At 49.4% G+C, this 19,710-nt stretch overlaps 6 protein-coding genes and 1 pseudogene across 6 annotated transcripts, besides 1 other annotated feature; 6 read left to right on the top strand and 1 right to left on the bottom strand.

The window, feature by feature from the left end:
* Positions 1 to 223: 223 nt before the first annotated feature.
* On the top strand, positions 224 to 619 carry TbgDal_IX860 (T. brucei spp.-specific protein; the record flags this gene model as incomplete). The annotated part of the gene is made up of 1 exon (XM_011777982.1): positions 224 to 619. The coding sequence occupies one exon, from the start codon at positions 224 to 226 to the stop codon at positions 617 to 619; it is 396 nt and encodes a 131-aa protein (XP_011776284.1).
* Positions 620 to 767: 148 nt separating this feature from the next.
* On the top strand, positions 768 to 3,845 carry TbgDal_IX850 (protein kinase, putative; the record flags this gene model as incomplete). The annotated part of the gene is made up of 1 exon (XM_011777981.1): positions 768 to 3,845. One exon carries the CDS (start codon positions 768 to 770, stop codon positions 3,843 to 3,845), a length of 3,078 nt encoding a protein of 1,025 aa, XP_011776283.1.
* Positions 3,846 to 4,966: 1,121 nt separating this feature from the next.
* On the top strand, positions 4,967 to 9,244 carry TbgDal_IX840 (hypothetical protein, conserved; the record flags this gene model as incomplete). Its single annotated transcript, XM_011777980.1, has 1 exon — positions 4,967 to 9,244. The coding sequence occupies one exon, from the start codon at positions 4,967 to 4,969 to the stop codon at positions 9,242 to 9,244; it is 4,278 nt and encodes a 1,425-aa protein (XP_011776282.1).
* Positions 9,245 to 9,893: 649 nt separating this feature from the next.
* On the top strand, positions 9,894 to 10,724 carry TbgDal_IX830 (hypothetical protein, conserved; the record flags this gene model as incomplete). Its single annotated transcript, XM_011777979.1, has 1 exon — positions 9,894 to 10,724. The coding sequence occupies one exon, from the start codon at positions 9,894 to 9,896 to the stop codon at positions 10,722 to 10,724; it is 831 nt and encodes a 276-aa protein (XP_011776281.1).
* A 497-nt stretch (positions 10,725 to 11,221) lies between these two features.
* Positions 11,222 to 11,563, top strand: TbgDal_IX820 (hypothetical protein, conserved; the record flags this gene model as incomplete). Its single annotated transcript, XM_011777978.1, has 1 exon — positions 11,222 to 11,563. One exon carries the CDS (start codon positions 11,222 to 11,224, stop codon positions 11,561 to 11,563), a length of 342 nt encoding a protein of 113 aa, XP_011776280.1.
* A 273-nt stretch (positions 11,564 to 11,836) lies between these two features.
* On the top strand, positions 11,837 to 13,081 carry TbgDal_IX810 (hypothetical protein, conserved; the record flags this gene model as incomplete). The annotated part of the gene is made up of 1 exon (XM_011777977.1): positions 11,837 to 13,081. One exon carries the CDS (start codon positions 11,837 to 11,839, stop codon positions 13,079 to 13,081), a length of 1,245 nt encoding a protein of 414 aa, XP_011776279.1.
* A 3,896-nt stretch (positions 13,082 to 16,977) lies between these two features.
* On the bottom strand, positions 16,978 to 19,023 carry TbgDal_IX800 (annotated as a pseudogene).
* Positions 16,978 to 19,023: a sequence feature.
* Positions 19,024 to 19,710: the final 687 nt, after the last annotated feature.

Raw genomic sequence — 19,710 nt, 5'->3', positions numbered from 1 at the left:
AAGTGGACCGCAAAAAAGGTGTGCACGGGACGAGGCATGGCGGAGAGTTGAATGGGTGGAAGAGGGGAGTAAGAAAAAAAAAAAGAAAAGAAAAGAAGAGAGAAAGAGAGAGAGAGAGAGGAAGGAGACATGACTCTAAGGGAGAAAGAAATAAACTAAAGGGTGAGTGGAAATATGGACGAAAGGAAGGTATAGGGGTGGCCGCAGTCATTGGCATGTGATTATGACAAGGGGGAAAAGGCGAACGGTGGGGACGTTTGGTAAAAGAAAAAAAAACAAACCAAGATGTGAACCCCATTTCCCTCCTTGTTCGTCTTACGTTTGCTGGCGTGTGTTTTTGTGTATGTTTTTGAACTTCTTGGACAACTCCCTACCAAGAATACAATGGATTTGGAATTGCGTGGGTGCCTTTTTGTGCTTCAAGTTTGTGTTGGAGGACCCACATCACTGTTGGTATTTGTATTTCCTCTACGCCTACCCCTACCTGCAGGAAAAGGGATATTTGCTCTCCCAAATGCAAAGACTCTTTTGGTACTTCTCTTTGTTTTGTTCCCTCAGCTCCCCTCCCTTCGCAACAACAAAAAATACAGGGGAAAGGAGCTTGAAGAAGAACTGTTAGAAAAAGGATTCTCGAAAACGAAAATCAGTACTTCCGTTAGGGACAAGTAAGTGGGCACAGAAATACAGTACGAAAGTTTAGTTTGTGCAGTACGGGGATTGAGTTTTTTCTTTTTTTTTTGTTTTTCGACTGGGGGAGGGAGTTAGATATGGCACGGGATAGCGGTTTCTATGATATGCTTCCTGCACTCCACGCACTTCCAGCTGTAGAAGCTGTTGTCGTGGATCGCCTGAGACCATGGCGCCGGAGAAGGGAAAGGGCGGTAGCGGAACTTTTGTTCCCACAAAACGCAGCAACAGCAGAAGCGAGTGAGTCACCGATACCGAAGTCAATACAACAGCCCTCATTGCGTAGACGACGGGCCAATTCCGCTATGGAGTCCGCTGTCACACATCTTTGTTATGGTAGACGGGCGCATCCACGCCGCACGGCTATTGCACTTCATCATCCTCAGGTCCTTGTGTTCACGGTTGATGAACCCAGTGCCCTATGCTGCAGCGAAGTGCAGAAAACATTGAGGTCTGTGGACGGGCCAGTACAAATTCAACATCTGCTTGCCAGCGAAAGGGATTTCTATGGAGCTCAAATGGACTACCGGAGGACAAAGTCCCGGACAAGAAGGGGACGGGCTCCTCAACGAGCGGCTTCCGTTCCTGCTTTAACTTATACTAACTGCGAAACTGTGTGTAATGATGGCATTTGTCCTTGTAGCAAGTCGGTCACCACGCACAAGGACGGAGACCGTGGCGTGACCGGCTCTGTTAGCAACAAGAACGGAGCCGGGGTATTATCGGCACTGCACGAATGCAAGATAGTGGACTCTTTACAGGATCTCTATGCTTTTCATCCAGGTAGGGACTACATTGACTGTGGTGCTTTTTCGCGAGTGTATCGGGCCGTTCCCCTGTTTCAAGGAACCGGTGGCCGCTCATGTGGGGCAGACAACTGCAACCGTAGTGCTGGACCAAGTGATTCCTTTGTGGCGATAAAAGTAATTCCTCGTGTGCGTTCGGAGCGAGGCGGCCGTTACAAGGTGGCGCCCCATGCAGCGAGAAGGGGGGAAAGTGACATGGGGAGGCACGTGGTTTCGAGCACTTCCGCGCAACATTGCGCGTGTGGCAAATATCCTCGACAAAGTGAAAGTGACGCAGAGTGGCGACAACTGCAAAGAATCGCAGAAGAGGTATCAATCCTCGCTGCTCTCGAGCACAGCGGATGCTCCCACCTTATTGGAACACTGCAAACTCCAGAGGAGTTTGCAATTGTTATGGACATGGGTAAAGGTAATATCGATGCCCTGCGCTACGTTCGCGCGCATGGACCACTTAATGAGGCGCATGCTTCGTTAATAGTTTATCAGCTTGTGGAAGCGGTCAATTACCTGCACAATGTCAAGGAGGTCCTGCATCGAGACATAAAACTGGAGAATATACTGCTTTCCCGAGTCGATCAATCAATAAGTATTATCCGGAAAGCTATGGAAACGGGTGGTAGTGTGGAGTCTTCTCCGAGGCCGAAAAACCGAAGTCACACTCACAACGAGGAGGATGTGTCTGGAAGGACCGAGAAGGAGCACACCAAGAGAACGGGAGATGGGTGTGAACGCGGCAACCGCACCGAAGTTGCGGACAGTAAAGCACGGTCTTCGTCTTATAGGTGGTGGGAGCCAGTTTCCGTCAACGTTTCTACTGCTACCGATGAGATGGAACGGCTGTTGAAGGTAACCCTCATCGATTTTGGCCTGTCAATGCATACGTCAAGGTGTAGCGGCACTGGAAATCCCTCAGTAGAAAAGAAGATGGAAGAGGGGAGCGACACACGGAAGCCCATAATCCGAAAAGGAAGTCCCAAGAGCAGTGGCACTGTGGCAGTTGGTGGGGGTTTCAATCTCCCTGAGTTATCCTTCGCCTCATGTGGTAAGGTGGAAAAAGAACCGAGGCGCGTGGATGATGTCGCTGGTGGAGAAGGGACACTTGAGAGCAAACAAGAAGAATCAGAAGACGACGAGGGGTTGTCTCACAGGGTAACGGTCCCGGTTGCAATTTCAAATAACACTCCACCAGTCCTCAGTCGAGCGGGGTCGACAAGTGATTCAACAGCAAAAATTCCAACCACCCTTTTGGTGGGTGATGAAGAGGATGGGACACAGCAGGACCGACAGCCGAAGGGTGCCATGCCTACGCGAGCTATCGCCGGAGCGCAGGGAAGTGCGTCGGTTCCGCTTACTGACCATGAGTGTCCTGCACCTTCCTCACTGCTGGAGGATGATTCACATCACCACGATGATACACTTTTATCGTTCACACCTTGTGGTACTGAAAGGTATTTGCCACCAGAAATATTGCAGTGGATTTTGCAGAGGGGGTGGAAGCAGAAGACCATAGCTGTCTGTGAGGCCCGCAAGTTGGATGCTTATGCGGTTGGCATTGTGACGTATGTGCTCTTGAGTGGCTGTTTCCCCTTTAATGGAACATCTCGGGCGACGATGTGGCAACAGAAGCTTTGCGTGCCGGCGTGCAACAGCAGCCGCTGGGAAAATGTCAGCACAGTGGCCATCTCATTCGTTCAATCTCTCCTAGATCCCCAGCCACGCACGCGGTTTGAGCTTTGTGAGGCGCTCACCCATCCGTGGATGCGCCAAGGGGCGCTACTAGCGAAGAAACTGTCGCTTGTTCCACATTCCATGGTTGCAGACGCCAATTTGGGGGAAGGGGAGGAGGAAAAAGAAAGGAGCAACCGCCAGCTTCCCCGAGTGGTTTCTCGGTTGTCCACCTCAGCATCCTCATTAATTTGTGATGGGCCTGCCCATACACCCTCCGTTGGTTCTCATGCCACCGGAGGGGATGGTAGCCATCCAAAAACCCAGAAGGAACAAACTGGCGATGGTCGCGCCAGTAGTGCACCCCGCCATTCCGCGATTGGTTGCCCACATCGGCGTACGTGCTCAGCGGTGTGTGTATCAACCGAGCTCACATGTGCGGATAGCGGAGCTTTAACAGTTCACAGCACAGCGGGGTCAGGAAAATTGAGTAGCAAACTTGAGTCTGAAGGACCCCGTTTGTCGTTTATGCATCGCGTAGGTGAAGAGCAACGTCCCGCCCAACTCACTGAGACGTATGATTGCCAGGAAGTGGGGAACAAGCAGTTCGGTCAAGCGAAACCCGACGTGGATGAGGGAAAGGCGGATATGTTTGCTTTTCTGTACGAAAAGATAATGTCGGAGTAACGGAGTCAGTAGTAGTGAAAGTGCCGGAATGAACGGGAATCACTTGTGTGGATGCGAAACGACGAAAGGGGGGAGATGCAGTTGTGCGGTTATTTATAACCTCTGAGTGGTGAAAAGAGGAGAAAGAGAGTCCTCGCTTAATTTTCGAGTTAACATGTTTTTTTTTGTTACGGCGTAGGTCTTGCTAGCACGTTCAATGTATGTGTATATGTGCGTCAATCGTTTATAGTATCTTTGCTGTCGTTGTCGCTCACCCTTTCTCTTTGTTTGCTTAGTTCTTGTACTAGGGTCGGATGGCGTTTTTTTTTTGTTGCCCAGTTCGATGATTTTCCTTTATTTTTCTTTTTTTGCCTCCTTGATCGCACTTGTTTTCCCCTTTTCAATGTTTTTTCCCCTCTTTATCTAGTGTATGCCGACGCAGCTTTTCTCTTTTTGTCTTTTGTCTTTTGGTGCTGTCCCCTCATCTCGGTTGCTTCCTTTTGTCCACCGGTGAGAAGGCAGTACATAAAAGGCGGTATATTATTAACTGACCGCGGCGACACACCCCGGGAGTTTGAGTCGCATTAGTTCCCATCAATCTCTTTTTTTTTAATGTTATTTTCGCTTCACCCAAAGGCCTCCTTTCTTTTCCCTTTTTTTTCCAACAATTTCTCACCTTTGCTTTGGTTTGTTGCTTTCATGCATTTTGAAGAGGGAAGAGAGTTGAAACGATTGGAATGAGGCGAGAATGGGGACGGGATAGCGGTCCACGCATTTGTCTCAGCACGGTTGTGAGGTAGACTGTCAGTTCTCTCCGAAGGGTATGAGGTGGCGATGATAAGCTTGCACAAATCTATATATATATATATTTGTGCGTACAACAGGGCCTCAAGTAGTACAAAAAAAAAAAGGGTGCCGCACCCATACCGCTTTTTTTTTTTAAACCCTGATTGCTACTATCGTTGATCTCTTCGGTTGTCTTTCCATCACCGGTGTTATGCATTCCTTTTACCATCCCTGTCACTAGTTAAGTGTTTCTTTTGTGCTCTACCCCGTTGACTTCTTTCCGCTGACTGCCGTTTTTGTGGACTAGTGTTGTTGTGAGCTCGTCCCGATTTGTGGGAGGGTATCCTGGCTGCTTGATGTTGACTAACAGTAAAATGCAGCGGAAAATAGGGAAGGGCCCTCGAAAACAGCGGCCGCGCCAACTCCCACAATTCTCGAGTTCTTTCAAAGCACAGGTAACATTTTCTTCGTCTGTAGCCGAACACCAGCAGTGCGTGTCCACACCAGTGGAAAAGGAGAAGGTGTGCATGGGTAATGGTTTTTTCTGTCGCATCTTTGACGAAGCCTACGCTGGTGTGGAAATTAACAAACGTTGGCCTCAGGAACGTCTCCCGTCTATTGTGCGGAACGTGACCCGTCAGTGCTGGAGTAATGGCTCACCCGAGAAGGCAACGTTCGCGAGACCCTCCCACAGTGAGACTCTGCAGCCTTCTCCATATGCAAATCTAAATCTGCGACCACCACCTTTGCACCAAACCAACACCGTAGGAATTTACGCGAGTCTCGCGAGCGAGCCTCCAGTCCCGAATGAGCCCCATGCGCCTTGTGGTACCGATTATCAACGGAACGTGCGGCGTGGAAGCAGGATTGTACGTGGTACTTTGTGCAAGAATCACACCGCTTGTGTCGTGCGGGTATTTGTAGTTGATGGTGTCCTGTTACATCGACTCTCTAAGCTCTCTGATACCCTTAATGGGACAGTGGTAGTAACTAATCCTAATTCACGCACAGACAGTGCGGCAGTTTCACCCACGCCTCAACGTGACCGTTGCAGTGGTGGCTGCGACCCCGGGAGCCCACTCCGCAACAGTGGCGGTTTGCAAGAGGGAGGAGAACTGGCCTTTGGAAACTTGCCAGCTGATTTTCCTCAGTTACTGGAACTCCAACTAAAGGAAATCCTCCTTTCACCGGAATCTACTACTCATTGCAGCAGAGAGGGGATTACACTAGCTTCTGCAGAGGCGAATGGAACTGGAATGAGCTCTGTGGACACTTTAGTGAAGACCAATAAGAGGATTGGCGAAATTGGGGGCGCGGAGTTCTTTGTAAGTCCCCAGGCAACTTCACGTCGGGTTGGCTTAGCGGTAACGAGAGAAATGGCACATGACGTGGTGGCCTCGCCACTTTCTGCGCTTTCGATGCGAGTGTCAGACACTGCTAGTAATAACAGTTGCGCGAACGTGCGAAACCAAATGAGTGTGGGAGGTGGGAAGGAATCAGTGATAAGTGGCGCGAGGGGATACAGCCCGGGGGGCAGTTTTTCCAGCCAACCGGGTCCGACCGTCCAATACCAAGCGGGCGTAACCACGTCAGTCGATGGCGACATTGGGGACTTTACTTTTTCCACTACAATTCCCAACGAGAAAAGCGGACCCAAGGAAAGTAATGGATTGGACAGTAACATACTGAGCGGTCAGATGCCCATTCTGGGTCTCTCGGTTTTTTCTCTTGGTGAAATCAAAACTTCGGTGACCAAAGAAGATGCATGCCCACAAGGACCAACGGTGAAGGCCGAACCTGTTACTCGTTTTGGGAACAAGGCATCCAAGGCTTTCAGCACATCCTTAAAACAGAAAAGTTCAGTCAACAGGGCTCTGACGACAAACATTAACCCAAGTTCTGATACGACTTGCAAATCTGGTATCTCGCTCCAAGCCGTGAAAAAGGGTGTCACCGGAGTTCGCAGACCATCCAACGATTCGGTACCGCGTACAAAGGATAGGAGTAAAAGTACAAGTTACCCCAGTTCTCTCGACTACGGCAAAGGGGCCGTTGTGGACCGACTGCATACTGGCACCACGGCTTCCACTTTCAAAATTGGTACAACTGGTCCTGCGCACGACACCACAACGCCAAGTGCCACAAGGGGTGACCTACCCGGTGCACCTGTGCCACAAGAAGGAAAAACGGTTCCCCAATTTGCCATTGCGTTATCCTTGCCACTCGTTCCGCAAGGAAATGTGTATGATGTTTTTCTTAACTGGTCGATCACCAACCAACCATCTAACGTGCTCCGTGAGGTGGTTATTCGAAACATTATCCGTAGTGTTTTAAAACAACTTGCGACTCTTCACGCCATGGGCAGAGCGCATGGAAGTGTGAAGGCAACAAACATCTTTCTCACTTCTCACGTCATGGAAGCTGTCGCGGCGGCAAATGAGGATGGTGTTGCCCCGCTAACTCCAAAGGGATGCACCCTCACCTCCTCAATAACCGCCGAACTGGGAAACAGTGGCACGAGGCGTTATAGTAGTGTTACCGTCAGACACACACATTCCAGAAGCAGCAGTGGAAGGAGCTCAGCCGTAATATTTGACGAGGCTGCAACCTCTGCTAGGGCGTCTGCAGAAGTCATTTCGAATTCAGAGGATAACGACGCTATGCTAGAGCTTTCTAACCATGTCATTCTTTCCGACGGATACTACGGAAGGGTTGAGCAAGCTCTGTTTAGCACTTTCGCAAAATGTTGCAACAGCGTAGACCGTGAAGAAACGGTCAGTGGACCGCGCGGTTATTGCGAGCAATTGCGTGGAAGTTCCTGCTACTCAAGCGCATACCCTCTACCACTGAAAGCAGTCGAGGGTTTCAGAAACTCGCCAACGATGGATGCGCTCCACTTATTTACTGTTAAGGAACAAGAGTATTTGCCCCCACCAGAGTGCATTATAGAGGAGAATACAATCAACTCTACCAGTAACAGTGGATGCATCGATTCCTCTTCACATAACGACCCGATCCCAACTTCAAAGCTTCGTCCCTCCCATGGGGACGGGAGTAATACAAGCAAAAAAGCTGCATTCAACACCACTGGTCCAAGGATTCGAGCAACACATAACACACACAACCCCAGATGCCCTCTCACACCCGCGCACGACATTTGGATGCTTGGCTTACTTGCCATTCACCTTGCTGACGGTGCGTGTCCATGGTGGATGCGGCTTCACCACAGACCTCTCCCACGGTTACGGAGGGGGAGGTGGTCGCTAAGTTTCGCCTCCTTTGTGCAGCGCTGCGTATGCGCGGCAGAGACGGGGCGGCCAAGTGCTAAAGAGCTGTTACTGGACAAATGGTTCGACTGCGCGTTACTTGATAAAAGGGGAGAGGAAGGAAGGCAAACACCGACGGTGGCAGCGTCACAAAAACCGCAGCAGACCGGCAGTGGTGCCGCCGACATCTCTCTGAAACGTCCCTGTCATCGTGCTTTTGTCGACATTATGCTGGAGTATCATGAATTAGCGGAGGAGTGGTATTCTCGCTGTCAGCACTCGAACACCGTTAACTCTTTGTCGGGATGCGGTGACTCCATTCCTTCTCTTAATAATAACAGGAAGGAAATTTGTAGCTTGAGCATGATGGGGGAAAAACAAGCACAGGAAAGGGTGGGAAAACAAACTTCTGAACGGCATGAAGTGGCGTCACCCACAAGAATCAGCAGTAGGGGCAGCAGCCGCGGGAGTGGTGGCAGCAATGGCAGAAGGAAACGTAAGAGTGGAGGCCGCGGTAGGGTTGGGCTGCCAAAAACCCACCCAGTCCCGATGGCGTCTGGAGAAGAGGATGAAAGGAACACGGACGATTATTACGACACACAAACAACGGGAACTACGGGTGTGGATGAGTCCCACACTACAAAAGACGGGAGTGACAGCAGTGAGACTGAAGGGGGGTCGTTTCACTCGCCTCAACCCTTTTTTATTGGCGCATTAAGTTTGGCATTAGAGGCATGCGGCTATGTGGAGCCTTTAGAAGCAGAAACCCCCCAAAAAGGAACACTTGGTGGCAGAACTTGCCCGAGCTCTTGCCGTCAGATTTCACCACCGTATGAAACAGAGTCCACAGGAAATGGCGATTGTATATCCCACTCCAGACAGCACGAACTGCTCAGTGAGCTCATGCAGGCCTTCTGGAACTTAAATAGGGAGTGCCGGTTGGCTACGGATGTGTGGTGTGTCACACTAATGAAACACATGCGACAAGACAACAGGATGGTGGAGTGCGTAATGCCGTTCGTTACAAATGAGACATTACCATTCTTCACCGATGCGGAGGGTACGGGCGCTAAACAACCAGGTAGTCGGGATTGTTTTGTGGGAGCCGCCAATCAAGAAGTTTGTGGAGGCGCAGCCGCAAATGAGGCGAGTGCAAATTCATTCAACATAAAGGGGTCACACGTTTCCTTTTCCTCACCGCAGCAGCAACCACAGCAAAAGCAGCACCCAGATGTGAGCCCTACAGCCTTTCACAACTATATGCTGGGGAAATGGTGTATCACCACTTCGTGGGTGCTGCAGCAGCAACAGCAGCAGCAACAACAACAACCGGCAAAGCGACTAAGTGGGGGAGATGAAAAGAAGTAAACAAAGAAAAAAAGGATGGAAGAAGCACACAAACGACGTTTGCAACCGCGCTGTTGGTGACGTTACTTATTCCATGTATTCCTGCTCATCATAGAAAAAGCGTACTCCTCTGTACTCCGCGAGCTTTTATTGGTGGACGCATCGCTGGTCCATCAGAGACGAGGTGGGTGGGGGTAGGAATAAACTAAGTTGTACGAATTGAACGGGGGGAGGAATAGCCTCTAGCTGGAGTGATGAAACTTCTTCCCCCTCTCCTCTTTCTTTTCGCACACACAAAAAAAGAAAAAATGGGAAAACACACCTCACATATGACGGAAGAAGATGCTGATCATCGTTTTTTTTGTCCGTTTTTACACCCTGCGGATGTGCTCCGCTTTCATCCTAGTGTTACTACGCTATTTGTTCTCCACAAACCGCCGTAGGCGGTGTTTTTTTTTTTTTTTTTTTGTGGGCATTGTTGGTTCCAATACCGCCGCTTTCTTTCCTATCAATACCCATCTATTTGTTTGCTGTAGTTGTACACAGATCGTGTGAAGCGGCTCCGCACGCACACCCGGACAAAAAGGCCGGAATAACGTGCAGGGAGAGTGCGCATCAATTCCTCTCAACGAATAACCTTTGTCACCCAACTGAAGTATTCTTGTCGGAAATGCCCCGTGGTGAACGATTTCACAGTATCAAAGGCTCGCCTGAAAAAAGGAGAGGCAAACACAACATGGAAAAACTGGAGCGTGAGGATCACAGTAGCGGACATCGGGAAGATGGAAAACAATGCGCCAGTTCTGTCGAACAACCCAAAGGTATAAGGAAGTGTCCCTGCAAAAGAGAACGTGAGCCCCCAGACGCGGACATCCTCCACGGTTCATTCATCGCCTCCGATTTGCAAACTAGGATGGACACTATTTATACTCACATGGTCCGGCGCATGCTGCCAACTCAAAGCAAGTTCATATCGGAGGCGGGTATAATGGAGGAGGCAGATGGCGCGACGCTCACATTTGAGGTGCAGAACAAGGGGGCAGCCATAGCCATGCGTGACCGGTTGCAGAACACTGTGGTATGCGGCCGCCAGTGGAAGGTTGAGATATTTCCATTAAAGGAAACACAATGTTCGAAAGAGGCATGTCTAGTTGATGTTCTGCTGGTCCCTCCTGCACCGCGCACGCTTGTACTCCGAGCATTGAATGGAGCAAAGGGATTTCTTTCACTAGTGGATGTTGAGGACACTGTAATCGCCACCCCCGTAAGTGTGCCCACCGAAAGGGAAAGCGCGGATAGCGAAATTGATAGCAACAGGTCCTTTCCGCTCGACCCCTCTTTCAACGAAGCGACCAATGGAAATAACGGCGCCGTGGATTTGGAAGAACGAGTATTGGCTTCCTTTGTGGATGAGGGGAGTGCTCAGAACGCGCGTGCTGTCCTTTCTGGCAGGCTGATAGGGACGTCTGGCGTGCGCATGTTCTTGGAAAGACATCGCTAGTCAGTGAGGAATCCAGAGGACTACGTTGTGGCGCGCAAAAATTGCGGTGTAGCGGCTGTTATGTGTTTTCAGATCCCTTTGGAGCACAACGCGGGGCCAGCTTGGGTGCTCCAAGCATGCATTTCCGTTGTGTGTAAGAAATTGGCGATTAAAGCTAACGTAAGCAAGTAAACTCTCACTGAGAGGATGGTGAAGGGGGAAGGGAAAATAACGCCTTATGCTTTCTCGTACGTGATTCCCTACTTCCTAAATCGACTTCACGCGTAACCACTTTAACTGCAACATCATTGTACCATTTCAAGCAACCTTCGTTCTCCTTCCGTGTACTGTTATGCGTGCTTTCTGTATTTCACCCATTTCCCATACTTAGACCAAAGCACCACCTTCACTGCGTGGTGAGGTGAGCAGGAGTGACGCGATAAATCGTTCGTTCATTCAATTTACTTATTTGACTTTTATCGGACCGATTCGTTCCCTATTTAAATGAATGGGCGGGAATGTCACGCAATACAAAGGAATTTAACCAACTAGCAGACAAGTTCTCCCAGACGTACGATCAGCAGCGCCGCGACCTTGAACAATGCCTCCAGTCACGTGTTAACGATGATATCAACTTTGTATGCCAAAGGCAAAAGGGCGCCTACTTGTTGGGCATCGCGGAGGTGTTCTGTTCAAAAGAGTACAACACTGGTGTGAAATGTCAAGAAAAGGCCGGGGAGCGGTGGGCAACGGACTGCTTTCAGGAGAACGTAGCCTTCGGTCAGTGCACCGACGGTGCCCTCAAGAAATTATACATTTACAATATCGAGAGGAGTAAGAAGAATCCCGAAGCGAACTGAAATAATGAGTCAGTGGAGATGTTTTTCTCAGCGAACGAATTGTAACGTTAACTCACAACGTCCGAAGAACTCCTTCCGTTGCTTTCCCTCATCCTGTTGCAGTTGTGCGACGAGGACGTGCACCCTATTCTATCCGCAGTGCCTCTTTTCGGCTGGGTGCCTGCCCCACTCCCCACTCGAACACACACACCTCCTCTGTGGAATCCTTTAGCGTGTTCACCACCGACTGCAAACACTATAGGAAGGGAAGGAAAGTGGTTGAGGTACCACTGGATGGAAACCCCCGATAACGTTGTTCTTGAAAAAAATGGGCAAACCATGAATCTCAACTCTGCTCCCGTTGTTAACAGTGGTAGTAGTCGGTGCTGCCGATGGAGGGATTATCTTCTGACCGTGTCCACTGCGTACCGCGCGCTCATTGCCGAACGCGACGAGGGTTGGAGGTCTGAGGCACTGGATATGTGGTATCAGCGACGTCAAAGGCACTCAACCCAAGGCGGGCCTGAGGAGGACTCCAAGAAGGCGAGCAGCGGCACACATGTGGCACCGGTTACCTCCTTTGCGAGAACCGATGTTAGTAAACTCTGCCAGCGCTACTGTGATCATGCGAAGCGTGTCTTACGCACAGTGGCGCCGGAATACTTCTGTACCGCTCCTCCAGCACTCTCTCGCCCGGCGCAGCAGTCAGCGGGAGATGCCACGGCGGCACCTACGTTCCTTGATCTTGGATGCGCACCCGGAGGGGTTTCGAAGTACCTTGTGACAGAACTTCGATGGTCTGGGATAGGAGTTTCGCTTCCTGTTGACCGTGGTGGGATTGCCTTCGATTCCTCATGGAGAAATTTTCCCACATCAAAGGGACGCTTCGAGTTAATTGAAGGGAGTATACTGGAGGAGGACTGGCAACAGCACCGTGCGATCAAGGGAAGGGATTTTTACTTCGTCAATGGGGGTGCCGTGCAGGACTACGGTCAGCGCGAGGAAGAAACGAGTGGCGACAGCGGTGAATTACCCACGAATGACGGGCATCCTGTGTTGCCATGGTTTAGTTTCCTTGTTCCGCAGCTGCAGATCGCTGTCAAACATGTTCGTGATGGCGGAGTAATCATGTTTGTCTTTGGTCGTCCGGAGTGCGCGAGCTTCCCTATCCTACTTGCACACCTCCGCCCATTAGTTGCTGGTTCTATTCACATTATGGAGACAATGCACGCAGCCAAAACTCCCGTCTATGTTCTTCTGACGGGAGTACGCGTAACCCGCACGATGGGCACCTGTGAGGCTTGGGACCGCCTGCTGAAACTTCTCACAGAGGGTTCCAGGGAGTATTGGTTAGGGAATACCGACGAATCACTGGAGCTGGCGAGGGTTGGCTTTCAGCGGCATCGGTTGGAGTTGGAGAAGGTGTGGGAAAGGAGCTTTGAATTCTTGCAACGGCGTCGACGCAGCGCAGAGAGGGCGATGCAATGGAACGAGGGTGGGAGAACGGCAAAGCGCACAAGGGAAGAGGATGCCCGGTAAACCACGGCGACGATGTTAGTTGGCTGTGCTACATGCCAAGTTTCACCCCTACGAACAAAGCGATAAATGTTTCTTCATACTTCTGTAATCAGTACTCTGTTCCACGAAGAACCGTATATCTGGCGCGGTTTCAGCTTAGTAACCACCTGCTCGAAGTTTCTTCTTCTGTGACTTGCTGGCGCGGAGTGGGGAAAGCCTTATATTTACGGAACGAGATTAAAATCGCTGGTAACCCATTAATCTCCTCCTATATTACCACCGTTTATTTCGATCTTCCCCACCGTCAACGGCATGCATCCATTTGAACCCAATGTGGGGGCAAATGCAAAGAGAGAGGGACATTCCGTTGCGTCCATCACTAAGCCAACGAGTTGGTGATTTATGAAATTTTACACATCTTACCCACGCCTCTCACAAGGGGTGGAACTGGGACTGCCGAGCACCTTACCGGACCACGCAACGGGTACGAACACTACAGTCGTCAATAGCACGCCTGCACGGACCCCGAAATTTAAAAGTGTGTAGGATATCCAACAGTACAACGTATTTTTTTTTTTTCACAGACAACAAAATAAGTTTGGTTCTAATTATGTTTGGGAAAACTGGATGGATGTGTATATTTTGCCACACTGACACTCTCCTTTTCGCTCACACCACCCGTTTTTCCTCACTACTTTCTGTGTGAACTATGTGCTTCTCTCCACACTCAGGGTCAGAAGTCGAAATAATAGGAAGAAAAAACCTCCGCAACACCTTCTTTTCCAGCACCTTTGTCTTGTAACAATACGAGCAACCCTCCCGACTGAAGTGACGGAGAGGGACTTCGTGCTCCCTACACGCTTCTTGGCGTTGCATGAACATACGGCCACGGATAAAAGCGCACTCGCACAGTATTATTTGTTCCCTTCGCTCGGCAAACCCGTTCATTTAACGCGGTGAGCGGCTTCACATTAGAAAGCATTGACTGCGTAATAGTAGGAGAGAGGGGAGGGTAAGAAAAAGAGGAGGTAAGGATTGCCCCTTTGTAGGCAACAAGCAGTGGTTCTATCGCCCCCTTAGCGGGGATACATGTATTTTACCTCTAGGGCACATCCGGGAGACGGATATTTAGATGGTCGTGTAGCTACCGGCAGCGAACGCCCCAACCAAGCCGGCAGAAACCTACACAGCGGCAGGGACACGCCTTCAACGTACAGTGCGGATTTATTGGAACCTTACAGTAGGCCATTGTCTCGTTTCGAAAAACAGTCGGGTGACATATCGCTGCAATCAACCTACGATGGCACGTGGGGCAAAGGGGGTTACCCCCGATCTCAGGGTGCGAGTGGAAGCCGTCTGGAGGGCACAATAAATGGAGAAAACTGGTCTCTCGAGTTTATATCCGACTCGGGTGAGCTGGTTGGTTCCATGCTAGTTGGGGCACCGCATGTCGACGGCCCCCTGACAATAGAGACAGTATTGGAAACTATACAGAAGAACGCAGAGCTCTTACAACTAAGCGTGGTGTTTATCACATATTTTGATAAGAACAAGGGCGCCTACACTCTTCTGACACCTGATAACGTACGACATGTTGGGAACTTGTACAAAATTGCTGTGGTGGCACAGGACCGAAATACACAGGGAAATCAACGGAGCGGCAGCGATAGGAAAGAAGGCTCGCCGCAGCGAAACGAAGTGTATATGGGTGGCGCAGCTGGCGACGAGGGGGAGACAGGGGCAATAGTCAGTAAAGTTTTAAACAAATTGAACAGCACCGGGAAGACATTCGACACATCCCGGTGGACGGGAACCCCCAGCCCAGGTGCAGTGAGCAGTAGCCAAATGGAAGCAAAAGGGGGGTGCCCGGGGTTCGCTGCTACTTGCTCTTCACAGCGCTCCAGCAGTGCAGGTGACGCGGCAGAAGCATGGGAGGAAATGAGTCAAGATATGCTTGACGACATACAATATGTAGCGTTCGAGGAAACATTAAATAGGGAGGCACTGTATACGGCGGAGCAGCATATACGGTACAAGTTGCGACGCCTCAAGTATGACGCGTTGGGTGACACGTTCTCATTGACAGCAACATTAGCGTGCTCAAGCCCTAGAAAGCCATGTCTGTTGTCGCAACGGAGCACTCCCTCGCCCCTCAGCGAGATGTCTCCTAAGAAGGGAGAAGGCAGGGGACAAAAGATGTCACGAAGGGCGATGGTGCCCAAGTTGGTCCCCAGAGAGTCAATGTTCCTCCTTGACCTTCCCAAGAGCAAGCAAAACACGTCGTTGCGCGTGGTACCGTTTCACCTATGTCAGGCATATGAAAAAGATATCGCACACTCTCTTGGGGTGCCGCATGGAAATGTTTCGGTAGCACTTAATTCTAGAAATTCAAATATGGTGGAGGTATCCATACAACACGACGGCAAACTCAGTGATGCTGCAATTCGTGACATCATTACTACATGTGAACTGAACAACGTTCACAAGTTGTATGAACTTCTGGAGGGGAAAAGGAGGAAATCCTCACAGAACCAAAGGAGCCAAGTACAAAGTGTGAAAACGAAGGAGCCGCCTACTTCTCAGCCTTTTTGGGAAGAACACATCAGTAGTGTTACCACAGAATATCTGCATGGGCATCTCGCTGATGTGAGAACGGCCACCGAAGTCGAGACTAATAAGGGCAACCAACAACAACAGACACTACACACACATAAAGTGGAGCAGGTGTTTGCCCCGCAAGTTAACAGAGTTTTGGGGTTCAACGAAGACGCACTGGTCCCAGGAAATGAAAAGTCGGTACCTAGTGCAGTTGAACACGAAACAAATGTTTGCTCCGAAGAACAATTTGCAGGAACCACCGCGACGGAGAGCTCTGAACAATACATAATGAGTGCAACCACTGCTATACAGAAAGAGGTCATGTCTCTTCGGCTGGCTCTCCAGCAGTACCAACAGCCACCTTGTCAAGCAACTGAGCAACAATTCAACGGTTGTCAAGGGGTGAATACTTCTCAACTGTTAATTAACAATGGAAATTGCCAAGAGCACACCACTGTCACAAGGGATCAACTCACTCCTGTGGGAAAATGCCAAAATATAGATGAGAAAGAGCGGCAGACACGCGAATCACCGAATCAACAACATGCAGAACAAGAACTGGCGAACGGTATGCAGCCTACCACGATAGTGGAGGGAAAGGAAATGACATCAAAAGAACAAGATACAGGAAAACAAACTGGGGGGACAACACCGAAAAATTTAGAACACAAAATCAATTCTTCTAATCGGCTGTCAATACAAGCAACAGAACCCATGCATCAACAACCAGGGGATGCCCTGTCAGCGGAACAAACACTCTTGAACAACGCAGGGGAAAACACGGTTTTGAAGGGGTCAACAGGTAGCGAGGGTGGCACTCCGTCCCTTAACGATACCGTTGCCGCTCAAGAAATAGTTCCAAGTCGGCGAGCCAGTGACAAAATTAAACAAGAGGGTACAGAAACTTGCGACGACTTCACAACTAAAGAAACAAACAATAACCAGCAAGAAAAACCGCTTACCACACACGAAAATGAACAAACGATACACAATCAATTTGACTCACTGCAACACGGCAAAACAATAAACAAACAGCAACATTTGGACACAAATGGCGAACAAGAAGGTAAAGAAACAATTTTAACCAATCTAATACAACAATCAATGGATAAAGCCGTATCTGACAACGCGCAAAAGGTCATTGACAACATCACAATCACTGAACTCCAACAGAAAAAAAAAGGAAGTGATAACGATAAAACAAATAATGATGCAGCTCACGATGCAAAGGAACTGAGCAAAGAAGATGCAGCTATTCCCACAGCCTATGATGATGCAAAGGAACTGAGCAAAGAGGATGCAGCTATTCCCACAGCCTATGATGATGCAAAGGAACTGGGCAGAGAGGATGCAGCTATTCCCACAGCTGATGATGATGCAAAGGAACTGAGCAAAGAGGATGCAGCTATTCCCACAGCTGATGATGATGCAAAGGAACTGAGCAAAGAGGATGTAGCTATTCCCACAGCTGATGATGATGCAAAGGAACTGAGCAAAGAGGATGTAGCTATTCCTACAGCTGATGATGATGCAAAGGAACTGAGCAAAGAGGATGTAGCTATTCCCACAGCCGATGATGATGCAAAGGAACTGAGCAAAGAGGATGCAGCTATTCCCACAGCTGATGATGATGCAAAGGAACTGAGCAAAGAGGATGCAGCTATTCCCACAGCTGATGATGATGCAAAGGAACTGAGCAAAGAGGATGCAGCTATTCCCACAGCCGATGATGATGCAAAGGAACTGAGCAAAGAGGATGCAGCTATTCCCACAGCTGATGATGATGCAAAGGAACTGAGCAAAGAGGATGTAGCTATTCCTACAGCTGATGATGATGCAAAGGAACTGAGCAAAGAGGATGTAGCTATTCCCACAGCTGATGATGATGCAAAGGAACTGAGCAAAGAGGATGCAGCTATTCCTACAGCTGATGATGATGCAAAGGAACTGAGCAAAGAGGATGCAGCTATTCCCACAGCTGATGATGATGCAAAGGAACTGAGCAAAGAGGATGTAGCTATTCCTACAGCTGATGATGATGCAAAGGAACTGAGCAAAGAGGATGTAGCTATTCCCACAGCTGATGATGATGCAAAGGAACTGAGCAAAGAGGATGCAGCTATTCCCACAGCTGATGATGATGCAAAGGAACTGAGCAAAGAGGATGCAGCTATTCCCACAGCTGATGATGATGCAAAGGAACTGAGCAAAGAGGATGTAGCTATTCCTACAGCTGATGATGATGCAAAGGAACTGGGCAAAGAGGATGCAGCTATTCCTACAGCTGATGATGATGCAAAGGAACTGGGCAAAGAGGATGTAGCTATTCCTACAGCTGATGATGATGCAAAGGAACTGGGCAGAGAGGATGTAGCTATTCCCACAGCTGATGATGATGCAAAGGAACTGAGCAAAGAGGATGCAGCTATTCCTACAGCTGATGATGATGCAAAGGAACTGAGCAAAGAGGATGCAGCTATTCCCACAGCTGATGATGATGCAAAGGAACTGAGCAAAGAGGATGCAGCTATTCCTACAGCTGATGATGATGCAAAGGAACTGAGCAAAGAGGATGTAGCTATTCCTACAGCTGATGATGATGCAAAGGAACTGAGCAAAGAGGATGTAGCTATTCCCACAGCTGATGATGATGCAAAGGAACTGAGCAAAGAGGATGTAGCTATTCCTACAGCTGATGATGATGCAAAGGAACTGAGCAAAGAGGATGTAGCTATTCCTACAGCTGATGATGATGCAAAGGAACTGGGCAGAGAGGATGTAGCTATTCCTACAGCTGATGATGATGCAAAGGAACTGAGCAAAGAGGATGTAGCTATTCCTACAGCTGATGATGATGCAAAGGAACTGAGCAAAGAGGATGTAGCTATTCCCACAGCTGATGATGATGCAAAGGAACTGGGCAGAGAGGATGTAGCTATTCCTACAGCTGATGATGATGCAAAGGAACTGAGCAAAGAAGATGCAGCCATTCCCACAGCTGATGATGATGCAAAGGAACTGAGCAAAGAGGATGCAGCTATTCCCACAGCTGATGATGATGCAAAGGAACTGAGCAAAGAGGATGGTGGAAGTGATGGATTTGTTTGTGATGGCGAGGGAAGTAAAACTGATGTTACAGGGACAGCTGCTCCTGAAGATGTTGAAGATTTTGAAATTGATGGTGTACCATCTGTTGGTAGTGACGTCCCTTCTGCTAATCGCCTTACATTAGATAATTCTCGTGTGGAGGGGAAAGTATTTCGTTTTGAGGGTGATGGCTGCAATGAAACGCGAGAGATTTCCTCGTTGTCAAAGGATGTTGATGTGTTGTTGGTGAAGGGGGATGAAGTGGGATCTGTTGACATTCGAAGGGGCGGTAAGTTAACTAGTTTTTCATCTGCTGTTGTGGAGCCTGTCGTATTTGGTGAAGCAATCGTCGTTTCTGTTGATGTCTGCGCTCAGCTAGTTGTTGATGGTGAGGAGTTTATACGCTGGTCGTCGGAAGAAATGTCAAATATGATTTATGATGGTGCCCCTACGGGGGGTGGAGTCTCTGCTGTTAGATCAACTTTGAGGAGTGCTGTGAAAAACTCGGCTGTTGACGCTGCACGTGATGCCGTGATTACCACACTGAACAATGCTTTGGGTAGTGGGTGTGCCTCTGCCGGTGTATCATCAAAGGAAAAAACTGCGCGACTGCCAAATAATCGAAGGCGGTGTCAAACTGCTGAAGCCAATAACAATGCCGATGACTCACCAAAACCGGAAGGAGTGTCCACGGAACGGGTAGGTTCAACTATCAGTATGAGTGGTGACATTGCTAACGTCAGCGATAAAGAAGCTGGAGGTGTTAGCGCTCTGCCCGATGTGTCATCATCTATGCGTAGTCACTCGAAATTGTCGGGGACACCGTCACGTTTTTCTGCACCGCGGCGCCGTGATCTCCAACACTGCGTCCTGAATGCGCGGGATGTCGGCAGTTCCCCATTTGATTACCGCGAAAAGAATCAATCAGCTGCATCTCCCTCTGTTGTTTTCAGCTGCGATGGAGT

The sequence above is a fragment of the Trypanosoma brucei genome, chromosome 9, assembly GCF_000210295.1.
Source record: "Trypanosoma brucei gambiense DAL972 chromosome 9, complete sequence".
In the NCBI taxonomy this organism is placed as follows: Eukaryota; Euglenozoa; class Kinetoplastea; order Trypanosomatida; family Trypanosomatidae; genus Trypanosoma; species Trypanosoma brucei.
Note: the sequence above shows the minus strand (reverse complement) of the source record. Positions and strands in the feature narration are given on the sequence as shown.